Source organism: Colossoma macropomum, unplaced genomic scaffold, assembly GCF_904425465.1.
Source record: "Colossoma macropomum unplaced genomic scaffold, Colossoma_macropomum, whole genome shotgun sequence".
In the NCBI taxonomy this organism is placed as follows: Eukaryota; Metazoa; Chordata; class Actinopteri; order Characiformes; family Serrasalmidae; genus Colossoma; species Colossoma macropomum.
The window spans coordinates 1226324-1249760 of NW_023495545.1; the positions used below are offsets into that span (position 1 = coordinate 1226324).

The 23437-nt window shown below is 42.1% G+C and overlaps 1 protein-coding gene across 1 annotated transcript; it reads right to left on the reverse strand.

Annotated features, from left to right (window-relative positions):
- Positions 1-957: 957 nt before the first annotated feature.
- LOC118802365 (transmembrane protein 25) lies at positions 958-22332 on the reverse strand. Its single transcript, XM_036562883.1, has 10 exons — positions 22296-22332; positions 19113-19250; positions 13614-13695; positions 13153-13503; positions 8256-8546; positions 6724-6855; positions 5670-5703; positions 5290-5393; positions 4140-4227; positions 958-3574 (listed from the first exon to the last, which is right to left on the reverse strand). The coding sequence occupies exons 3-10, from the start codon at positions 13687-13689 to the stop codon at positions 3502-3504; spliced, it is 1149 nt and encodes a 382-aa protein (XP_036418776.1). The 5' UTR covers positions 13690-13695; positions 19113-19250; positions 22296-22332; the 3' UTR covers positions 958-3501.
- Positions 22333-23437: the final 1105 nt, after the last annotated feature.

Below are 23437 nucleotides of genomic sequence, written 5' to 3' on the forward strand. Positions count from 1 at the left end.
GCTAGTGACTCCATCAGACTGGGCTGTTAGTGGCTGCTTTTATAACACATATCTAGTCCATAAACATTCATTTGTAGCTCAAATGGACTTGAAATGAATGCTAAAATTATAACAGAACATCGTTTGAGGAAGAAAACATGCAGAAACTTTCCAAAGGAACAGGAAGAACACAAAAAACGACACATTTTGCATTCTAGCACCTCCTGCTGGACGGAAAGTGCAATGACCCTCCATCTCATCTTTAATAGATATATACAGTACATACATTATAAGCAAATGTACATTAAATATACACGTAGATATACAAATACATGTGTTTATCATTCTGCTATAATCCTCTGCAGTATAATTTTATTCGTACAAATATACTGTACTTGCATTATGAATATATCATGTATTGCACATTCTCTTCTATAGCACAAAGGACGTAGCATTCCACATAGCATTGACTGTGCTTGGATGATATTTATGAAATTTACACAAATTTAGAGTTTCTATGTCTAATTCATACGGCATCTCATGACTTATTAACTTGCATATTTGATGTCGAGGATAATTTATATGATTTCTTCATCATTCAAATACATTCAAAGTATATATAACGAAGGTGAAGGTGTTCGATTACAGAGCGCAGTTTACCAGTTGTCATGGAAACCGTTATTCCGTAAGGCCTCCTTGTGCAAAGAACATTCAGGTCAGTGCAACTTGTGGGAACCAGATACGATGTGAAGGAATTGGGAGTGAAAAAAAGGTATGCACATGTATTAAAATATACAGTATCAGTCAAAAGTTTGGGCACACCAAAACAGTATGTTGCACGAGTTTTTAAAGGTCTTCAAAGTTTCAAAGTTCTTTCTAAGAGACATAGAAACATTCAAATTGATGGCTATGCATGCATATATGTTCAAAACAAAAAATCAATTATAAATTATATTTTTTTAAAACAAGTATTTTTTATTCAGGACTTTTACAAAAATCTTGAATGGGAAATGTAGAATCATAACCACAAACTTTGTTATTATTATTAAGTGTCAAAGTAATTCCAGATGCCTGGGAACCATGTGGTCAGTGTTTCTCCACAGTGACCTGTCTTCTGTTTGGGTCTTCATGCTTCTGAATGGCTGGCTCTGACTGTCTCCACCATTGTCTTTCTCTTTTACCTTCAAGCATAATTGTCTTTCTGGTCCAAGCATGAACTGGGTCTTCTTAGAATGTGTCCAATATAAGAGCTTCAGTTTGGTTATCGGGGCTTGATAGATGAGGCTTGATTTGTTTGTCTTCACCAACATCAAATTCAGGCATCAGTAAGCTCCCGGAAAAAATTAGTCACCTTGCGTGTTTAAGGTGGTAATAACTTCGGGGCTATAAATACCTACAGGGTGTGTGACGGGATTCATAGATTGAGAAAAGGTGGTACAGTGCAGTGAATGTCTTGTTCAATGTGTGGAAAATGGGTCGCAAAGCAGATGTTAATGATTGGCAAAAAGGAGCGATTGCATTTAGGCAGCCAAAGGCCACAGTGGGAAGGAAGTAACTGAGTTTGCAGGTGTATCTAAGCGTACGGTCATATTTTAAAAATCACTTCACTTCCAGGCAAGAATTGCTTCTAGAAGTCGATGCAGGTTCTTCACAACCAATTTCTGAAAGAATGCTGCTCAGGGAACCGCATACCATAAACATATGGAGCAGAGCGGCACGCAAGAGGCCTTTGCTCACTGCTGCTAACAGAGATGTCCGGTTACAGTGGACGAAGAGACTCAAACACTGGACTGTTCATGACTGGAAACATGTTATCTGGTCAGATGAGTTTCATTTCTGCCCGTATGTGAGTGATGCTCGGCGTTGTGTTCATCGTAGACTTCAGGAAGCCTTCAATGAGGACTGCCTGTAGGTGTGGTTCAAGTTGGAGGCCCTGTGATGTTCTGGGGTGTTTAAATTATGTGGAAATGGGTCCTTTGGCTGAGGTGAGAGTAAATTTGAAGCACAGTGCCAACATTGAGCTGCTTGACACCAGGTTTTGCCTTTTGCTCATCAACTTACCGGAACAGAACATTCCTATCCGTGTATTACAAGATGACAGTTCTCACGTTCACAGGGCTGCAAATGTGACTGATTGGCATGATGAACATTCAGGAGCGTTCACACGTCTGGACTGGCCTGCAAAATCCCCAGATTTGAATCCTCTTGAAAATCTGTGGGACGACCTGGAACGAGAAAGACGCCGGGGAAAGGCATCCACAAAATCTGGCCAATCTGCTCAATTCTTTGATGCAAGGATGGCTGAACATTGATGTCTCCTACATCCAGAAACTTGTCCAGTTCAGGCCAAATCGGATTGCAGCTGTTATTCATGCTCGTGGAGGTATCACACACTATTAGGTACGTTTCAGTCACAGGTGACTCATTTTTTGTCTGGTGAGCTTGTTTTTCCTGTCTGACTTGTTTATTGTCCAGCTATCACATCCAAAAAGAAGACCACAGTCAGGACAATCCTGATCTTTGTTTGCAGTCATTATATTTAAAGATCTTTCCAAGCTCCTTAATCCTTGTTCCTCAGAGTGCCAGTCTGTGTCTTATGTCTCGAGTGCTGGATCCTCTGTTGTTAATAATTGATCCGAGAAGGCGAAAGCTGTCCACCACTTCCACATCTACTCCATCAGTGACAAAGTGAGCAACGTTTCCTGTGGTCATAACCTCAGTCTTCTTCATACTGAGCTTAAGTCCCATCATTTAACTCTGTTCCTAACCTTATAAGGACCTTCTAATGTTCCAGATTTCCACTATGAGTCAGAGGTTATTGATATTTCTTCCACCAATCCTGAACCCTCGATCATCTTCCTCCAGTCCTGCTCGCCACGATCATTATACCATTCTTCTTACTTTATGTTTCTCATTAAAAGTTAATTAGTCTGTCCTTGTTAACACATTTCAGCCAATCAGTTGAGTTGCATGAGGGAGGTAGCCATATTTGGTAGAAGGCCCATGTTTCTGACTGTAGACATTCTGTATGAACTACTATATAGTTTCAATGTTTTCAATATTATATTCCAACAAGTAGAAAACAGAAAAAAAGAGAACCCTTTAAGAGCAGGTGTGTCCAAACTTTTGACTCTTAATATATGTTTACTTAAATGGGAATTGGGCAATACAAGCACTTCTAAGTGGACAAAAGTAAATAGTATTGGAACTATTTCAAATGAAATATGAAAATGTAAATTATAAAAATTATTGTTATGAAGGCCGACTTAACACACTTAGGTAAAAGCTAGCTGCACGCAATTAATGAATGTTAAAACATCGTTGTTGTTGTTGTTTTCACAACAATATGTAATATTTTCTCTTTAGGACAATCAAATATTTTATGTTGGAAAATCTAGATATTTAAAATGGTTAAAATAGCCATCCATGAACTGTCCAAGCAGGGACCAAACACACCTCACTGCCTAACGGGGACGTGAGAGGACAAACGGTGATCACCGTGTGTATAACTGTGAAATCGAGTCAAAGCCAGATCTCATCACTGCTTGTGCTGTTCACTTTGTAGATGTAACCAACCATGGGGTACCTGGCGAAAACCTGAGGGGACAGAACAGAGTTACACTGTTAAATCATACATCCACTCATTGGTCACTTTATTAGAAACACAAACCCTATGCTTCCACTAAATGGCCACTTTATCAGAAACACCCACCTTGTGCTTCCACTAACTGGCCACTTTATTAGAAACACCCACCTTGTGCTTCCACTCACTGGCCACTTTATTAGAAACACCAACCTTGTACATCCACTAACTGGCCACTTTATTAGAAACACCCACCTTGTGCTTCCACTAACTGGCCACTTTATCAGAAACACCCACCTTGTGCTTCCACTAACTGGCCACTTTATTAGAAACACCCACCTTGTGCTTCCACTAACTGGCCATTTTATTAGAAACACCTACCTTGCACTTCCACTAACTGGCCACTTTATTAGAAACACCTACCTTGCACTTCCACTAACTGGCCACTTTATTAGAAACACCTACCTTGTACTTCCACTAACTGGCCAGTTTACCATTGCAATGATAGAAGTCATACATCCACACTTCCCCTTTAAGACAAACACTAACTTATAAGTTTAGACGGCTTAACCTCTGACCTCTAGCTGCATAGGCCAAGGACAGGTCCTCCTCCTCTTCCTCCTCCGTCTTGCGTGCTAAAGTATTTTGTTTGGAGTTCGGCCGTCCTGAAAGTATTCCACACATCACACACTGCCGTCTGTTCTTTGTATAAGCAAAACTCCAGATCAGCCAAGACATGATTGGTATCCAAATTTCTCCTTTTTCTTTAGTTTGGCTCTGGAGCTCTGAGGCTAACATTGCTAACAAACACTAGAAGTCAATAGTCACCCAAATCTGTCCTGTAAATACTCCCCCAAAACTTCTCAAAACCCTCCCAAACCGCATTCCTCCATATTAATGACGGTCACTGCCACAAATACTCACTCTACATCGAGGTGGACGCCTGGGGTGGGTGAATACGGACACTGTTGTCTAAAGCAGCAACCCGAAGTGTTCAGATACCCAAAGTTTTGCTCATTTTTAAAGCTCACAGTGAGTCATACTGTGTCCTAAACCACATCAACAAGTCTGCACCACCTTAATGAGGACCTGGGTGCGGTTTGAGCAGGTCGAGAGACATTTTGGTGGTGTATTTTCACAGAAATGATTTGGGCTATTTGGGTGACTATTGACTTCTAGTGTTTTTTAGCAACTTGCTGTTCCAGTTTTAAACTAAACAAGCAAAACTTGGACTCCAAACATGTCTCGGCCAATCGAATACATCTGGGGTATGTGGACAACTGTGAATTGATCTTTGCCAAACCAATCCATTGAGAGCAGTATATGCAAATTAGCTCTGTTCTGATTGGCTGTGCCTTGTTCCAAAGTAGCCGAGGCTGAAACACCCCTTATAACTTCAGTGTGAATGGGCGCTGCTTAGCTGTAGGCTGACTAGGTGGATATATGCACAGGTGCTGTTTTTGTGACATCACAAAGGCAATGAATTCAAAATGGGCTACTTTTGTAGCTTATTATCCATAGAGGGGGGTTAACATCTTAATATTGCTTACATACAACTCAAAATAGCAAGGAAAGCTGGGAAATAAGACCTAGATTTAGATTTAATTTTATTACTTTCATTTCTATTTCCTATTATTATTATTGTACTTCAACATTAATGGCCACATTTGAGTCCACAGTCAATCATTTGACACATTTGATACAGTGCAGATTCAAACTGGTCTTGCCTTTGCAGAGCATGCTGTGGTCATTCAGCTGGACGTTGGAGGGCAGGGACATGTTCTCCCGGGGCAGATACACACCGTCCACCTGCACTTTTGCTGAGTCATTACTACAAAAATACATCCCACACGTACATTACAAGCCGAAATTGTGGGACATTTGTTAAAATTTGTTAACATGATTCTATTAAGAGATAATAGAAATTAAAATGTATATTAACAGAACACAGAATTAAAATATGACCACTGACACTGGACAGATTCACTGGACAAACCTTGGATGATCCGGTATGAATTATTTCACTCCATTCAAGTGCAATGTACAATGTAAATAACCATTCAATATTGAAAACAATGAATTTTTACCATGATAGCACAATACTTACCATTTCATGGTTATGGGAATCGCGACAGGCTCTTCTAACAAAAAAAAAGGAAAGAAAGATGGAAAGGTTAGTTATTTATCTCTCTATCCTGCTGATATCGTATCTTATCACAAGTCTGAAAAGTCGCTGTAAAGCAACAGAGGTTCTGTGTTATCGCAAGTAACATCACGGCTGCGATTCGGTCACTGAAGATCATCACAACCGTGATGTCATTCACCATAACACCCGACCTCGAGTGTTCCATGACACAACAGTTCTGCAAAATAAAGGAAAATGTAACGCAAAGACGTCCCCAGAATTGTATGAATGAGCTTTAATACTGGCAAATCCTTCCGCCACAAAAAGTAGTACCCGGTTCTGCAGTTTCTCGTTAGGCTGAATGAATAACCGACTCTAAATGTAGGTATTGTGATATGAACTGAGTCTGTTCTACAGTTTCTCATTAGGTTGAATGAATAACCGACTCTAAATGTAGGTATTGTGATATGAACTGAGTCTGCTCTACAGTTACTCATTAGGTTGAATGAATAACCGACTCTAAATGTAGGTATTGTGATATAAACTGAGTCTGTTCTACAGTTTCTCATTAGGTTGAATGAATAACCGACTCTAAATGTAGGTATTGTGATATAAACTGAGTCTGTTCTACAGTTTCTCATTAGGCTGAATGAATAACCGACTCTAAATGTAGGTATTGTGATATAAACTGAGTCTGTTCTACAGTTTCTCATTAGGCTGAATGAATAACCGACTCTAAATGTAGGTATTGTGATATAAACCGAGTCTGTTCTACAGTTTCTCATTAGGTTGAATGGGATTATTACCAGTGTTCAGTAAGGCCTGTCCAACATCACAATAGTTGCTATGAATGCTATCACATTTGTGGGTGGAGTGAACAGGACAATTAACCCAGACTACCATGTAACTTTTCCCCCGAAATACGAACGTATCCTGCAGAATATTCACAAGTGATCTGGAGAACCGAATTTTGTTCGCGAAAGCATCCTTAGACATACCACATGGTCAGCAGGAGCAAAGCTAAGGGCAGCCATACCGATGGCTTTGCCTTTGTCCTTGTGCAGAAGGCAGAGCACCATCAGTGTGAGGATGAGGAGGGTGATGAAGCCAGCAACGCCACCCGTAACGATCCCCAGCATTGGCACCTCCACCCGTGACTGCAGGAACTCTGAGAAATCAGAAAAAGGTTCAAAATGACCCAGCTGAAAAAACCAGCATAGACCAGCATGGCTGATCACCAGCAAAACCAGCATATGTTGTGTTTTGGATGCTGGTATGTTGGTCAACCACCATGACCATGCTGGGGTGACCAGCTAAACCAGAACCAGACCAGCACCAGACCAGCATAAACAAGTACATCCCAGCTCAGACCAGTACAATGCTTGCTGATCTATGATTTTTTTCAGCAGGTAATTTCTCTCAGGTAGCTGGCTAACAGGCTAAAGATCAGCTAGGTGACCAACAATCAACCCAGACAGCGAGCGTATATCGGTCCACTGGCTTGATGAGGTCGGCACCCCACTGACTGTTTGCCACTGCTGGTCCACCCTCAGACCAGGGAAAATGAGCAACGATATGTGGAATTTTGCCTATTACTCTGCTTAACCACCAGTGGGCCGCCTGGAAAATGCTGAGCAAAATGCCAGTGGACCACCAGCTTTGCCATCAGTGGGCCGACAGTGGTCCACTATCCTCTTGCTATCAGCGCAGGCTAAGTGGCTAATGATCAAGTTTACTGGTTGATAAACTAACCATCAGCTAACTGGCAAACAATCAGACTAACTGGCTAATGATAAGCTGACTGTCTAAAAAAACATGCTAACTGGCTAACAATCAGTTAACTGACCTTCAGGCTGACTGGCTAACGATCAAGGAAACTTGCTAACAATTAGCTAACTTACAAACAGTCAGGCTAACTGGCTAATAATCTTTCTAATGATTAGCAATCTGACTAATAAGCACACTAACTGGGTAACTGATCATTTAACGGGCGAATGATCAGCTAACTGGCTTACAATTAAGCAAACTCACTAACAGTTAGCTAACAGGCTAATGGTCGAGCTAACTGGCTACAAAATAGCTAACAGACTAATAAGGATGTGTTAGAATATGAACTGTTTTAGCACGTTTGAATGTTCAGAGTAACTAGATATTCTAGACTGGACAAAAAAGTGAACAGTTAAATTAAACATGGATTTTTTGTTCTTTATTTAATCAATTTTCTTGATCAGTTTGACCTACTGGGCTGCAGAAATGTATGCAGACGCTGCAGCACCCACTGGATCAAACTGAGGATGTTTGATGTAACAGATGATTCATTAATTAGAGCTGCCTGACTATATTCATTAAAGTGGCTTAATTAGATTAATTAGACTAACCTAATTAGAACAGTCTGTTAAAAGAATCCTCCAGTGATTTCTGAAATAATCTCAATATGCTGCGTTTGTATCTTACTGTTGATTCCCATTGACAATGACTGTACGATGCAGACGTAGCAGACAGAGATCAGGTTGAAAATACACTGGACTAATTTCTTACGCACTCTTCACGTGAGGAGCGAAATCAGACCTGTTAACGTGAGGTTGGTCTGGACGGAGCCAACGCTGTTGTTGGCGCTGACCGAGACGTTTCCTGGCAGGCTGCTCAGGGTGACCTGTAGGCTGTGATTGGCCAGCCAGGGGTAGCTCCGTGAGTCCAGGATGAGGAAGTCTGTAGTGTTGGCTACCAGCTGGCCAGACTGGTCCACCCAGGTGATAGTGGCGGGGGGGTTGGAGCGCACCAGAGCGAAGAGGACCAAGGAGAGACCAGGGTCTGAGGTTTCACTGTAGTGAGCATTCACTCGCAGAATCTCCGGCTGAACTGGGTGAGAGAGAACTGGCATAAAAAAAACCCCAAAAGGACATTATAATAAAACATACAGTCCTTTCTTAGAAAGGAGATCAGATCGCAGCCCAAAAATTGTCTGAATCCAACTGTAGCCCAATAAAATTCTCTCTGAACTTGACTGTAGCCCACAAAATTCTGTCTGAACTCGACTGTAGCCCCACAAAATTCTCTCTGAACTCGACTGTAGCCCACAAAATTCTGTCTGAACCAAGTGTAGCCCACAAAATACTGTCTGAACCGACTGTAGCCTAACAAAATTCTCTCTGAACTCGACCGTAGCCCACAAAATTCTGTCTGAACCGACCGTAGCCCACAAAATACTGTCTGAACCGACTGTAGCCTAACAAAATTCTGTCTGAACTCGACTGTAGCCTAACAAAATTCTCTCTGAACTCGACTGTAGCCCACAAAATTCTGTCTGAACCGACTGTAGCCCACAAAATACCGTCTGAAGTGACTATAGTCCAACAAAATTGTCTGAACCCGACTGCAGCCCAACAAAATTCTGTCTGAACCAACTGTAGCTGACAAAATTCTGTCTGAACCGACTGTAGCCTGACAAAATTCTATCTGAACTGACTGCAGCCCACAAAATTCTGTCTGAACCAACTGTAGCCCAACAAAATTCTGTCTGAACCGACTGTAGCCTGACAAAATTCTGTCTGAACCGACTATAACCTGACAAAATTCTGTCTGAACCGACTGTAGCCTGACAAAATTCTGTTTTAACCGACTGTAGCCCCACAAAATTCTGTCTGAATCGACTGTAGCCCCACAAAATTCTGTCTAAACCGACTGTAGCTGACAAAATTCTGTCTGAACCGACTGTAGCTGACAAAATTCTCTCTGAACTCGACTGTAGCCCACAAAATTCTGTCTGAACTCGACTGTAGCCCAAAAAATTCTGTCTGAACCGACTGCAGCCCAACAAAATTCTGTCTGAACCAACTGTAGCTGACAAAATTCTGTCTGAACCGACTGTAGCCCAACAAAATTCTGTCTGAACCGACTGTAGCCCAACAAAATTCTATCTGAACTGACTGCAGCCCAATAAAACTCTGTCTGCACTGACTGTAGCCTGACAAAATTCTGCCTGAACCGACTGCAGCCCCACAAAATTCTATCTGAACCGACTGTAGCCCCACAAAATTCTGTCTGAACCGACTGTAGCCCCACAAAATTCTGTCTGAATCGACTGTAGCCCAACAAAATTCTGTCTGAACCGACTGTAGCTGACAAAATTCTGTCTGAATCGACTGTAGCTGACAAAATTCTGTCTGAACTCGACTGTAGCCCAACAAAATTCTGTCTGAACCGACTGTAGCTGACAAAATTCTGTCTGAATCGACTGTAGCTGACAAAATTCTGTCTGAACCGACTGTAGCTGACAAAATTCTGTCTGAATCGACTGTAGCCTGACAAAATTCTGTCTGAACTCGACTGTAGCTGACAAAATTCTATCTGAACTGACTGTAGCCCCACAAAATTCTATCTGAACTGACTGTAGCCTGACAAAATTCTGTCTGAATCGACTGTAGCTGACAAAATTCTGTCTGAATCGACTGTAGCTGACAAAATTCTGTTTTAACCGACTGTAGCCCAACAAAATTCTGTCTGAACCGACTGTAGCCCAACAACATTCTGTCTGAACCGACTGTAGCCCCACAAAATTCTGTCTGAACCGACTGTAGCCCAACAAAATTCTGTCTGAACCGACTGTAGCCCAACAAAATTCTGTTTTAACCGACTGTAGCCCACAAAATTCTGTCTGAACCGACTGTAGCCTGACAAAATTCTGTTTTAACTGACTGTAGCCCGACAAAATTCTGTTTTAACTGACTGTAGCCCAACAAAATTCTGTTTTAACCGACTGTAGCCCACAAAATTCTGTCTGAACCGACTGTAGCCTAACAAAATTCTGTCTGAATCGACTGTAGCTGACAAAATTCTGTCTGAATCGACTGTAGCTGACAAAATTCTGTCTGAACCGACTGTAGCCCAACAAAATTCTGTCTGAACCGACTGTAGCCCCACAAAATTCTGTCTGAACCGACTGTAGCCCAACAAAATTCTGTTTTAACCGACTGTAGCCCACAAAATTCTGTCTGAACCGACTGTAGCCTGACAAAATTCTGTCTGAACCGACTGCGGCCCATAAAATTCTGTCTGAACCAACTGTAGCCTCACAAAATTCTGTCTGAATCAACTGTAGCCTCACAAAATTCTGTCTGAACCAACTGTAGCCTCACAAAATTCTGTCTGAATCAACTGTAGCTGACAAAATTCTGTCTGAACTCGACTGTAGCCCAACAAAATTCTGTCTGAACCGACTGTAGCCCCACAAAATTCTATCTGAACTGACTGCAGCCCACAAAATTCTGTCTGAACCAACTGTAGCCCAACAAAATTCTGTCTGAATCAACTGTAGCTGACAAAATTCTGTCTGAACCGACTGTAGCCCCACAAAATTCTGTCTGAATCGACTGTAGCCCAACAAAATTCTGTCTGAACCGACTGTAGCTGACAAAATTCTGTCTGAATCGACTGTAGCTGACAAAATTCTGTCTGAACTCAACTGTAGCCCAACAAAATTCTGTCTGAACCGACTGTAGCTGACAAAATTCTGTCTGAATCGACTGTAGCTGACAAAATTCTGTCTGAACCGACTGTAGCTGACAAAATTCTGTCTGAATTGACTGTAGCCTGACAAAATTCTGTCTGAACCGACTGTAGCTGACAAAATTCTGTCTGAATCGACTGTAGCTGACAAAATTCTATCTGAACTCGACTGTAGCTGACAAAATTCTGTCTGAATTGACTGTAGCCCAACAAAATTCTGTCTGAACCGACTGTAGCTGACAAAATTCTGTCTGAATCGACTGTAGCTGACAAAATTCTGTCTGAACTCGACTGTAGCTGACAAAATTCTGTCTGAACCGACTGTAGCCTGACAAAATTCTGCCTGAACCGACTGTAGCCTGACAAAATTCTGTCTGAACCGACTGTAGCCCACAGAATTCTGTCTGAACCGACTATAACCTGATATAATTCTGTCTGAGCCGACTGTAGCCCAACAACATTCTGTCTGGGCTTAACTGTAGCTAAACCCGAACCAAACAGTCCAATCATGAGCTATGGAGCAGCTTACACTGAACATAGCCCAACAAAATTCTATCTGAACTGACTGTAGCCCAACAAAATTCTGTCTGCACCGACTGTAGCTGACAAAATTCTGTCTGAACCGACTGTAGCCTGACAAAATTCTGTCTGAATCGACTGTAGCTGACAAAATTCTGTCTGAACTCGACTGTAGCCCAACAAAATTCTGTCTGAACCGACTGTAGCTGACAAAATTCTGTCTGAATCGACTGTAGCTGACAAAATTCTGTCTGAACCGACTGTAGCTGACAAAATTCTGTCTGAATTGACTGTAGCCTGACAAAATTCTGTCTGAACCGACTGTAGCTGACAAAATTCTGTCTGAATCGACTGTAGCTGACAAAATTCTATCTGAACTCGACTGTAGCTGACAAAATTCTGTCTGAATTGACTGTAGCCCAACAAAATTCTGTCTGAACCGACTGTAGCTGACAAAATTCTGTCTGAATCGACTGTAGCTGACAAAATTCTGTCTGAACTCGACTGTAGCTGACAAAATTCTGTCTGAACCGACTGTAGCCTGACAAAATTCTGCCTGAACCGACTGTAGCCTGACAAAATTCTGTCTGAACCGACTGTAGCCCACAGAATTCTGTCTGAACCGACTATAACCTGATATAATTCTGTCTGAGCCGACTGTAGCCCAACAACATTCTGTCTGGGCTTAACTGTAGCTAAACCCGAACCAAACAGTCCAATCATGAGCTATGGAGCAGCTTACACTGAACATAGCCCAACAAAATTCTATCTGAACTGACTGTAGCCCAACAAAATTCTGTCTGCACCGACTGTAGCTGACAAAATTCTGTCTGAACCGACTGTAGCCTGACAAAATTCTGCCTGAACCGACTGTAGCTGACAAAATTCTGCCTGAACCGACTGTAGCTGACAAAATTCTGTCTGAACCGACTGTAGCTGACAAAATTCTGTCTGAACCGACTGTAGCTGACAAAATTCTGTCTGAATCGACTGTAGCTGACAAAATTCTGCCTGAACCAACTGTAGCCTGACAAAATTCTGCCTGAACCAACTGTAGCCTGACAAAATTCTGTCTGAACCGACTGTAGCTGACAAAATTCTGTCTGAACCGACTGTAGCCCAACAAAATTCTGTCTGAATCGACTGTAGCTGACAAAATTCTGTCTGAACCGACTGTAGCTGACAAAATTCTGTCTGAACCGACTGCAGCTCACAAAATTCTGTCTGAACCGACTGTAGCTCGACAAAATTCTGCCTGAACCGACTGTAGCCTGACAAAATTCTGTCTGAACCGACTGTAGCCCACAGAATTCTGTCTGAACCGACTATAACCTGATATAATTCTGTCTGAGCCGACTGTAGCCCAACAACATTCTGTCTGGGCTTAACTGTAGCTAAACCCGAACCAAACAGTCCAATCATGAGCTATGGAGCAGCTTACACTGAACATTTAGGATGACCGTAGCATTGTAGCTCTCTCCACCGCCCGGGTTACTGGCAGCACACACCAGCTCGCGGTCCCATTTCCTCGGCCGGAGTGTGAAGCTGCTGTTTCGTTCCGAGTTGTACTTCACCCTGCCCGAATCCTCTGGTGATGTCATCACCAGGCGTGCGGCGCCCTGGCTGCCCGTCACCTCGCTCTGCCGTTCCCCGTTCAGGTACCAGGTCAGTAGGGGCGGAGCCTGTGCACTCCAGCCCTCCGACTCGCAGTTGAAGCGGTGGGAGACGTTCTCCTGCAGGTTGACCTCAGAACGCTGGTGTCCATCAATCTTGGGGGCGGGATCGATTGCGTCTAAAAGGGTCCAGACATTTAAACAAAAGACAATCAGACAAAACTTATTAATGAAGCTAGACGTTAGACCCACATTCACCACAAGACAGAGCAATCAAAAAATCAATCACCTGTCCACCCCCAGGTAAAGGTGTGCAGGAGGAGCACAGAAAGCCCCACCCCCTTCCTCAGACACACCCACTCCATAGTGTCCTAAAGGAAACAAACACATATACAGTACCATTCAAAATTGCGGATGCCTATACTTAATTTTCAATTTGTACTATTTTCCACATCTTACAATTATAGTGAAGACATACAATCCATTAAATTAACACGTACTGATTTCATCCAATCAGAAATACTGACTTTCTGGCAAAAAGAGCTATTTAGACCCCACCTACCAAAACACACCTGATTGGCTCACATGCATTAACGAGGTAATAACTTTTAGTGAGGTACACATTATAATTAGAATGATACGATGATTGTTGTTCAGTTGTAAATTAAGTTCTAAATGAAAAAAAAATAAATGTAAAATTTCTGTTTTGGAAAATAATTCATATACAGGCATCAACCTCACTCTTTCTTTTTGCCCTAGAAACACCTTTCAGGCAGAGGCCTCTTGATATAAACGTCTTTAAAATCATGAAAAACAGTCATACGCAAAAGTTTCAGCACCCCTGGTCTCATGATGTGTTTTCATTGTGATTTTTTTAAGTGGAAATAACACATATAACACATCTTCTACACAGAATACACTTTGGCACATTTTAATACAGACTTAGACAATCAATAAAACCTGTGCCCAGAAAATGGCATATTTAAGTGGAGGATGTCTCGGAGGAAGCTTGTGCTGGCCTTCACCCTTGCGTGATAGAGGAAGAGCTAGCTAGCAGGTGGAACTGGCTACGACTAAACTGAGGAGAAAAATCAGGTCAATAACGGAAGCAAATGCTGTCAGCACTTTTCTACTCTTACTGTAGTCTTGCACTTATTAAATTGCCTTATAAGGGTATTGTGTACCCTTGTAGGACTCCTGTTTCTGGCAGTGTCTTAAGCCACTGCATGACTTTCAGAGTTGTCAGATTGCTGTACTGTTCACACTGGACAACTTGCTGTCTTGTAAAAGGTCCGATAGCGTCACTAGGGTGGAACCCTCAAGGCTCCATCTCAGCACCTTTAGTCAGGGAACATAACTGAACCACAATCCACTGAAATGATATTTTCTAAGCTGTACTGACTCCACACACCCCGTCTCGTCTCCAGGCTTTTATTTTACTGTTCTGTTTTAAAACATTCGGTTATGAAAAGGTACAAATACGAACTTTTCAGCTTAAGGTACACAACTGGACCTTAAAACCACTGTTGTACCTTTGAGGGAACATTTACATTGTTTGTACCTTGATGAATGAAACATGTACCTGCACAGAACCTGTGGTTCTAGCAGTGTGAGGATCTTGAAGTCGTTGTATTTGCACTCCACATGACTGATCAGCGAGAGGGGCTCACTGACAAGATCACAAGATTTTCCAAGGAATCTCTGACCAGTCCGTCTGCTCTCCGAGCTACACTCTGTCTTGAAAACAGGCGAGAAGTGAGACGGGGAATGAGGCGATACCAAGCACGAGGCAGGGATCTTTTTCTTCCAAAAACGGATGTCAGCAAGAAGTGAGCGATCCAAGTTGTTGGTTGATTTGCAGCGAAAAAACAAGCAGGAAAAAGAAACCAATATGGCTGGGAGAGCTTTTGTTGTAGTCATGCTTGTTGATGTTGTACAGCTCCTCCCTGGGTTTCTCCTCACCCTGTATCTTGCGCTCTCATTGGCTGTAGCTCATCACTGCACTCACTGCCAGTCACAACACTGTTCACACTACAGGACTTGGACTCCCTCACTGCCCCAGATCAGAGGCGAATTAATGTTCGCTTGGGGCTCGCAGATCGGCTCTCGATTGCTAGGTGGGAATTGTTCAAGGACGCCAACCGAGAGACTCACTGATGCCTCGCAGATGCTAAAAAGATATCAAGCAGGTTAATTAGCTGGATCTTTCGGGCATCTGCGAGGCATCAGTGAGTCTCTCGGTTGGCGTCCTTGAACAATTCCCACATGGCGATCGAGAGCCGATCTGCGAGCCCCAAGCGAACACTGATTTGCCCCTGATCTGGGGCTTTTCTCGACAATCTCCAAAAACTGTCGGTCAGTGAAAAATCAGGGCTAAAATTGCGTAGTGTGAACGCACCATTAGCTAAAGACATACTTTAGGACACTAGCCTCTTAGCATTAGCATTAGCATTAGCGTAGACAACCGAACAGAAAACAAAGCATTTATAGAGGATTATATTAAAAACATTAGGGTTAGTATAATATACCTTAATGTAATGTCTATGAGCATCTAGACACACTTTCATAACATATTTTAATGCATTTGTAAGGCATTATAACACGTTATATTGTCACTTGCCAAAGAAGTCAGTCCCAGCTTACAGAGTGCAAAGTGAGGCAAATAAGATTATTAATGCCATTTCCAATATTTTATTTTTCCCCACTGGGGTTAGGGCTGGACCTTCAGGGCTTCAGTCCTGGATATTCAGATGCTCCAAACAGGCTGTCCCCCAGAGTTATTACTACTACCTATTGCTTTCCTTGACCAGCACTCTTACTTTAATCATTACATCACAGCCAACTAAGTACCCACCAGGCCCCTCTCCTGAACCTCCTCTGACATCACACTCAGCATGAAGATGCTGTGGTGTGAAGTCATAGAGAGTGAGAGGCAGGTTTGTAGAGTGCTATCATTGTTATCTGCTCCCTCACTGGTTCTAACATTAACCAGAAACCTTCACTTTGCAAGTGGGCTTTGTTTGTCCGATTACCATCACTACAGTAATGCTAATTTCTGCTAGCATTCTATTGGATTTGCAGTGTTAAATTAGTCTCAAGCTAACGGTTGTGTAAATTCCAACATTGGGTAAAATACCACTGATGGCACCAGCAGTTTAAAGTCTTATATTGAAGTTTCGTAATGTGCTTTATTTTATATGTTTTAGTGTTTTAGTAAATCCTTTAACTTGAAGTTTCAGTCTTAAAACTGGAGGAGCCTTTATTCCAATACACCTCACTTTACTTACAGCTGACATATACAACTTACAAGCTTTTATAACTATATTAATATTATTATTTATATTAACTATATTAATATTATTTATGTTTTGCATGCTTTTCGATGTTGACTTTTGTGATGAGGTTGCAGGTGATGACTCTGCCATGCAGGTCATATTTACGTAAACAACTGCAGAGTAGAATGGTGCACCACCACTCCTGTGTCAGCTAAACTTTCCTGCTCTTTGCTGTCATGTGGGGGTTTTGCTTTGCCTTTCTGGCCAGCATATGAGCAGTTCTATCTCAGTGTCCAGAGCTTGCCTTGACTTCCACAGTTCCCCTTAACTGCCATTTCTTTGTGAGCTAGAAGTGTTTTGATATCTTCTACAGCTGTACAATAAATCAGCACATTCTTATGTATTATTGGTAAACAAATGAAAAATTTAATTAGGCTTTGACTCCGAATTACTAAAGAATATCTACCTATCAAGTCTTCTTTTATTGGTCTTTTTCTCCTATATTTTGTTTTCTTACTTGTTTTTTCTCCCTTCACAAGAAAAAGTATAAAAATATAGTTCATTCAGCAGATCCAGTTTGGAATAAACATTGCAAGATGACAGAATAGGGATGAAAGCAAGAGAGTGATGACGATGGTGACGGCCAGCTGGTCAATAATTCACAGGATTCCATGCTTGAGCTTCCAGAGGAAACCCAAAACAGAGACAAGAGAGGATAAAGCCGGCAGTTAATCAATCAAGCTGTTCACCGCAAGCTAATTTGACTGCTTAGTCACTGAGGGAAGCAGAGCTGATCAATAATCACTGATCAGAGTAGGGTTGCACAATATATCCCCACATTCCTACATATTATTGGCAGAAAGGGTTATAAAGTTAGCATCTATCATATTACAATTGTACACCATATATAGTTTCTGATGTGCCTTGACTTCCACAGTTCCCCTTGACTGCCATTTCATAGTGATAATTTCAGACAGTGGAAGTTCTGAGATGGAGAGCTTTGATATCTACAGTTGATCAACATCATAAGTCAGCACATTGTTATATATTATTGGCCGATAAATGGAAAACCTAATTATTTAGGTTAAAGTTAGCATCTAACATCTTAAACATTTCAGGAAGTAAGACTGTTTCTAGTAAACGGTGATGAAAAATATATTATTAAATAGGAATATGGTTAGGATTAGGACATCTAGCGCCTTAATCAAGCAAGGTGTTCCTTTCATCATATGCTGTTTTCTCTCCAAACATACCTTTGGTGGTTTTTACTTCATCAGTCCATATAATCCAAAGGCATGTTTACAAAATACCTCTGGGTTATTTACATGCTTTGCATGCCTCAGATGTTGACTTTTGTGATTAGGTTGCAGGTGATGACACTTCCATGCAGATCATGTTTACGTAAACAACCGCAAAGTAGAACCATGCACCATCACTCCTATGTCAGCTAAACCTTCCTGCAGCCTCTTTGCTGTCATGTGGGGGTTTTGCTTTGCCTTTCTGGCCAGCATATGAGCAATTCAGTTTCCAGAACTTGCCTTGACTTCCACAGTTCCGCTTAACTGCCATTTCGTAATGACACTTCCAACAGTGGACATTGTGAGCTAGAACTGTTTTGATATCTCCTACAGTTGGACAATAAATTAGCGCATTCTTATACATTATTGGCCAATAATTGGCATCAAGCATCTTTAGGGAAGCAGGATTGTTTTTAGCAGTCAGGACTGAAAAATATTTATCAGTGGCCAATACATTATTCACCAATCGTGGTAAAAGTTATTAGGAGCAAGCATAATGGGCAGAAATATAGAAATCTCTCTTGATTAGCATTACAGACAAATGTAGCATTTATTTCTGAAGGGTAACAAATACAGTAAAATGAGTAAAACACAGATATTTTAGTATATTGGCCTAAATGTTCTGCTCGTTTGAGATGCAGTCAATACAACATCAAACATTGGTTTGAAACGCCTGACAAATATGAACTATAAACCACAAAAAGTTTTGCTTCTGCCAATACCGATATGATTCCGACATCATCGTGCATCCCTAGTTAGCATTAGCACCCAGCATTTTAAGATCGTTAACCTGTGCTGTACTTTTGTATCTGTTTTAGTGCAAAATTGTTTTAAAAATTAAATTATTTTTTACCACAGCAAAGTATTCATTGCTTATCGGCCCAGATGTTCCAATCAGTCAGCGCCTGCGGTAGCACGGACGAGGCCGTGTTGTGTTTACCTCGCTGAGGCCCAGCTGCAGGCGCATATGCTGACCAAGACAACACAACCTTCCTGCAGTCCCTGATCAATAACCTACTGCACATGAACGTTACGGCTGTTTCTAACAGCAGGACACATGAACCGCACGACCGACAGCGCAGTTACGCTTCACAGCCTCCTTCAGGATGACGACAGTGAAGGGTGATGATGATGATGATGATGATAATGTTGATGCACTCAGCAACTTCAATCTGCTCTGTTAATCTGACACAGACATGCCTGGGTGAATGTTACCTGCTTATTTGGCGGCTGACGGAGCTTTTATTCCTCTGTGGATCCATTCATTCCTGCAGGACGAGAAACAGCCCTCCGCCCGGAGCTCAGAGCACAAACACGCACAGATCCACTGCAGCTGCCTCAGCTCTCAGACTGCTGCAGCCGAGAGAGAGAGAGAGAGAGAGAGAGATACAAAGAGCACAGAGAGAGAGAGAGATACAAAGAGCACAGAGAGAGAGAGAGGGAGGGAGAGAAAGATACAGAGAGCACAGGGAGAGAGAGCAGAGAGAGATACAGAGAGCACAGAGAGAGAGAGATACAGAGAGCAGAGAGAGCGGAGAGAGAGATACAGAGAGCACAGAGAGAGAGAGAGATGCAGAGAGAGAGAGAGAGAGATACAAAGAGCACAGAGAGAGAGAGAGATACAAAGAGCACAGAGAGAGAGAGAGATACAAAGAGCACAGAGAGAGAGATACAGAGAGCACAGAGAGAGAGAGAGCAGAGAGAGATACAGAGAGCACAGAGAGAGAGAGAGAGCAGCAGAGAGAGATAGAGAGAGAGAGCAGCACAGAGAGAGAGAGAGCGGAGAGAGATACAGAGAGCACAGAGAGAGAGAGAGTGGAGAGAGATACAGAGGGCAGAGAGACAGAGATAAAGGGAGAAAGAGAGAGAACAGATACAGTAAGAGAGATAGAGAGACATAGAAGAGTACAAGAGAACAAAGGAGAACAGATACAGTAAGAGAGATAGAGAGACATAGAAGAGTACAAGAGAACAAAGGAGAACAGAGAGAGAGAGTGGGCAAAAAAAAAAGGGCAATCAAATTTTGGACACATTTAAAAGACAGCGACCCTCACTCATATCATTATAAAGCCCTGCAGTACCAAGAGTTGAGCAAAGACAACAGTCCCCTCACTCAGCTGGTCCTGAAGCACAGTTCAACACTAACACACACTAACACCCCACTAACACACACTAACACCCCACTAACACACACTAACACTCCACAGGCTCAGGACCAGAACACACTAGGAAACCTAATTAGAGTGAACCAAATTACAAAACAGCTCAAACTGAATTATCTCACCTATTGGGAAACCGAGTCAAACTCACAGAGTAAAATGCAGTGTTATTTGGCCCTAAAACGTCAGTACAGTGTAGCAGATTACCTGAGCACACTGACTGACCCTAAACTGAGGTCCACCTTGACGAAGTACAGACTCAGTCAGCACCGTCTGGCCATAGAGACGGGCAGACACAGGAAATCTTGGCTACCAAAAGAGGAAAGACTGTGCCAGCAGTGCCAGCAGAATAGGCCTGAGACAGAGCTGCACTTTCTGACTGAATGTACCAAATTTACTCAGATTAGAACAGAATTCTTCAGTAAAATCACCAAAACATGTCCTGTGTTTGAGAATCTTCCCCCCACAGAGAAGCTGCCGTACGTTCTAGGAGAATATAAAGAGTTCTGCACACTGGCAGCGCAGTACGTTCACACCTGCCACACTCTGAGGGACAGTGAGTGACCACACCATGTCAGAGATTCACACCTATAAACACATACATTCTGCTTATTATTATTATTATTATTATTATATTATTATTATTATTATTATTATTATAACACCTGCTATATCTGTTATTGCTTTATATCTGTTATTGCTTTATATCTGTTATTGCTTTTTGTATATGTTGTACTTTGTTCTTAATCTCCCAACAAAAGCTTTGGCAATACAAGTGTTAATATTTGTCATGCCAATAAAGCAACATTGAATTGAATTGAATTGAATTGAGTGGAGTAAGAGAAATGTGGAGAGATACAGAGAGAGAGAGAGAGAGAGAGAGAGAGAGAGAGAGAGAGAGAGAGAGAGAGAGAGAGAGAGAGAGCGGAGAGAGATACAGAGAGCACAGAGAGAGAGAGAGTGGAGAGAGATACAGAGGGCAGAGAGACAGAGATAAAGGGAGAAAGAGAGAGAACAGATACAGTAAGAGAGATAGAGAGACATAGAAGAGTACAAGAGAACAAAGGAGAACAGAGAGAGAGAGTAGAGTAAGAGAAATGTGGAGAGATACAGAGAGAGAGAGAGAGAGAGAGAGAGATACAGAGAGCACAGAGAAAGAGAGAGAGCTACTCTATTCCACTGCAATAACAATCACAATTTTTATTCTCGAAAAAGGGGAGAGATAGTACGACGGCGTTTTAGGGCCACTGTTAACATTTAAAAATAGTAGTAGTGATATTCAGAGAAAAAGTTGTGATATTTTGAAAAAAAGTTGTGAGTTTTGAGAATAAAGTCATAATATAAGTCGTAATAAAGTCACTGCGTGGTATATTTTAAGAATAGTCGTAATATTTTGAAAACAAAGTCGTAATATTTCAAGAATAAAACCTTAATATGTTGAAAAAGTAATATTTAGAGAAAAAAGTTGTAATATTTCAAGAATAAAATCATATTTTGAGAATAAATCGTGATATTTCGAAAACAAAGTCATAATATTTTGAGAATAAAATTCTAATACTAAAAATTCCACAACATTAAAGTGGCAGTAATACCAGGAAAAAACACAATATTATGGCCAAAGGGTTTGTAAAAGGATGGTAGTGACCTCCTGGTGTTGAATGAGGGGCGGTGAGTTGGTGGAGTTCTACTTTCATATCGATTCCCCCATAAAGAAACACTCAGTCTCCCTGTCTCTCCTGCACATCAGCACCAGCCTGTTATTAGGATAAGAACCGGCTGAAACGGCTGAGCAGGAAACCGTGTTTATCTAGAATAAAGAGCCAGACGGACTCGGAGGAAACTGTCTGTCTGTGTTGTTGAAGGAGAATTTCAGGCTATAAGACTATTGGTGGTTACATCTCCATTCGAAGTGGGTGTTAAGTTTCACAGGAGACAATAAGAACGATAATCAGAATGACAGATCCTGAACGAGTGGAACTCCGGCACACTCGGCATCTTCGTCGTCGCCAGTACAGCAACCGAGGCCCCACCGCGGTATGGCAGCCCCCCTACAGTTAGCCCACTTTATCCTCCAAATATCAAGAGTTTATTCTTTTAACTTTACAGTTTTTAACAGTGGCCCTAAATGCCATCGGAATATAGAGATAAAACAGATAGAAAAAGATAAAGAAAAAGAGAGAGAGAGAGACACAGAGAGAGAGAGAGAGACACAGAGAGAGAGACTCCAACAATCTATGACCTTGGCACAAAGATCATTTACTCCTGTAGACTCAAACACCCTCAGCTCTGTGCTCAGCTGCTCTGGTCTGGAAAGCCTCCGCAGTGCAGGCTCATTCAGGCAGAGGCAGTGGAGCCTGAAACACCTGGATGGAGGACGAATCAGAAGCTAGAGGGCGCTACCGAGCGAGTCCTAAATGAAAGGGTTCCTATGGAGCTTCTGAGCAAAATCATATTTTATAAACACTTAATTTTTTAATAGAAAAATACACAAAGTTTCTGACCCAGAACAGCAAACCGGATTTCAACACTGCTGTTCAGACTTCATAACAGTGTCTTATGTACATTCGTCAAGTCTGAGCGCAAATCACTTCACTTAGGCAATGAGCCAATCAGCACTCAGTAGCAGTAATGACAGCCAGTCAGCACTCAGTAGCAGTAATGACAACCAATCAGCTCAAGGTAGCAGTAATGACAGCCAATCAGCACTCAGTTGCAGTAATGACAGCCAATCAGCACTCAGTAGATCAGTAGTAATGCTAACCAATCAGCGCTTTTTTCTGCGATGCTCTAATGGAACACATCCTTTTCTTTTCATTGTTTTGTGTGAAATTGGGACTCAACTTGAGACTTTCTTGTACTAATTCAGGACTCGACTTGAGGCTTGCCCAGACTGACTTGGGACTCGACTTGAGGCCTGCCAAGACTGACTTGGGACTCGACTTGAGGCTTGCCTACTTGGGCCTCAACCCTGCCCGTACTGATGGAGCATTTGACTCGAGACTTGCCTGTACTGACTCAAGATTTGACATGAGGGTTGCCCATTCTGTCTCAGGACTCAACTTAAGGCTTGCCTGGACTAACTCAGGACTCGACCTGAGGCTTGTCCGCACAGACTTGTAACTCAAATCGAGGCTTGCCCAGACTAACTCAGGACTCAATTTGAGGCTTGCCCGTACTGACTCAGGGCTCGACTTGAGAACTGGCCGAAGTGACTCATGACTCAACTTGAAGCTTGAGTTTTGAGTCTATCTTGCCCGTACTGACTCAGGGCTCGACTTGAGACTTGTCTGGTTTGACTCAGGACATGAGACTTGCCTGCACTCATTCAGGACACGACCAGAAGCTTGTCTGTACTGACTCTGGACTTGACTTGAGGCATGC

Bases quoted from the DNA above. Each gene is read 5' to 3' on its own strand.
- LOC118802365 (XM_036562883.1), bottom strand. From the start codon at position 13,689: ATGGAGTGGGTGTGTCTGAGGAAGGGGGTGGGGCTTTCTGTGCTCCTC. The intron at 13,504-13,613 runs GTGATTGATTTT...GGACCCTTTTAG, and splicing joins CTTTACCTGGGGGTGGACAG to ACGCAATCGATCCCGCCCCC. The intron at 5,704-6,723 runs GTATGGCTGCCC...TTTTTTTGTTAG, and splicing joins GGACAAAGGCAAAGCCATCG to AAGAGCCTGTCGCGATTCCC.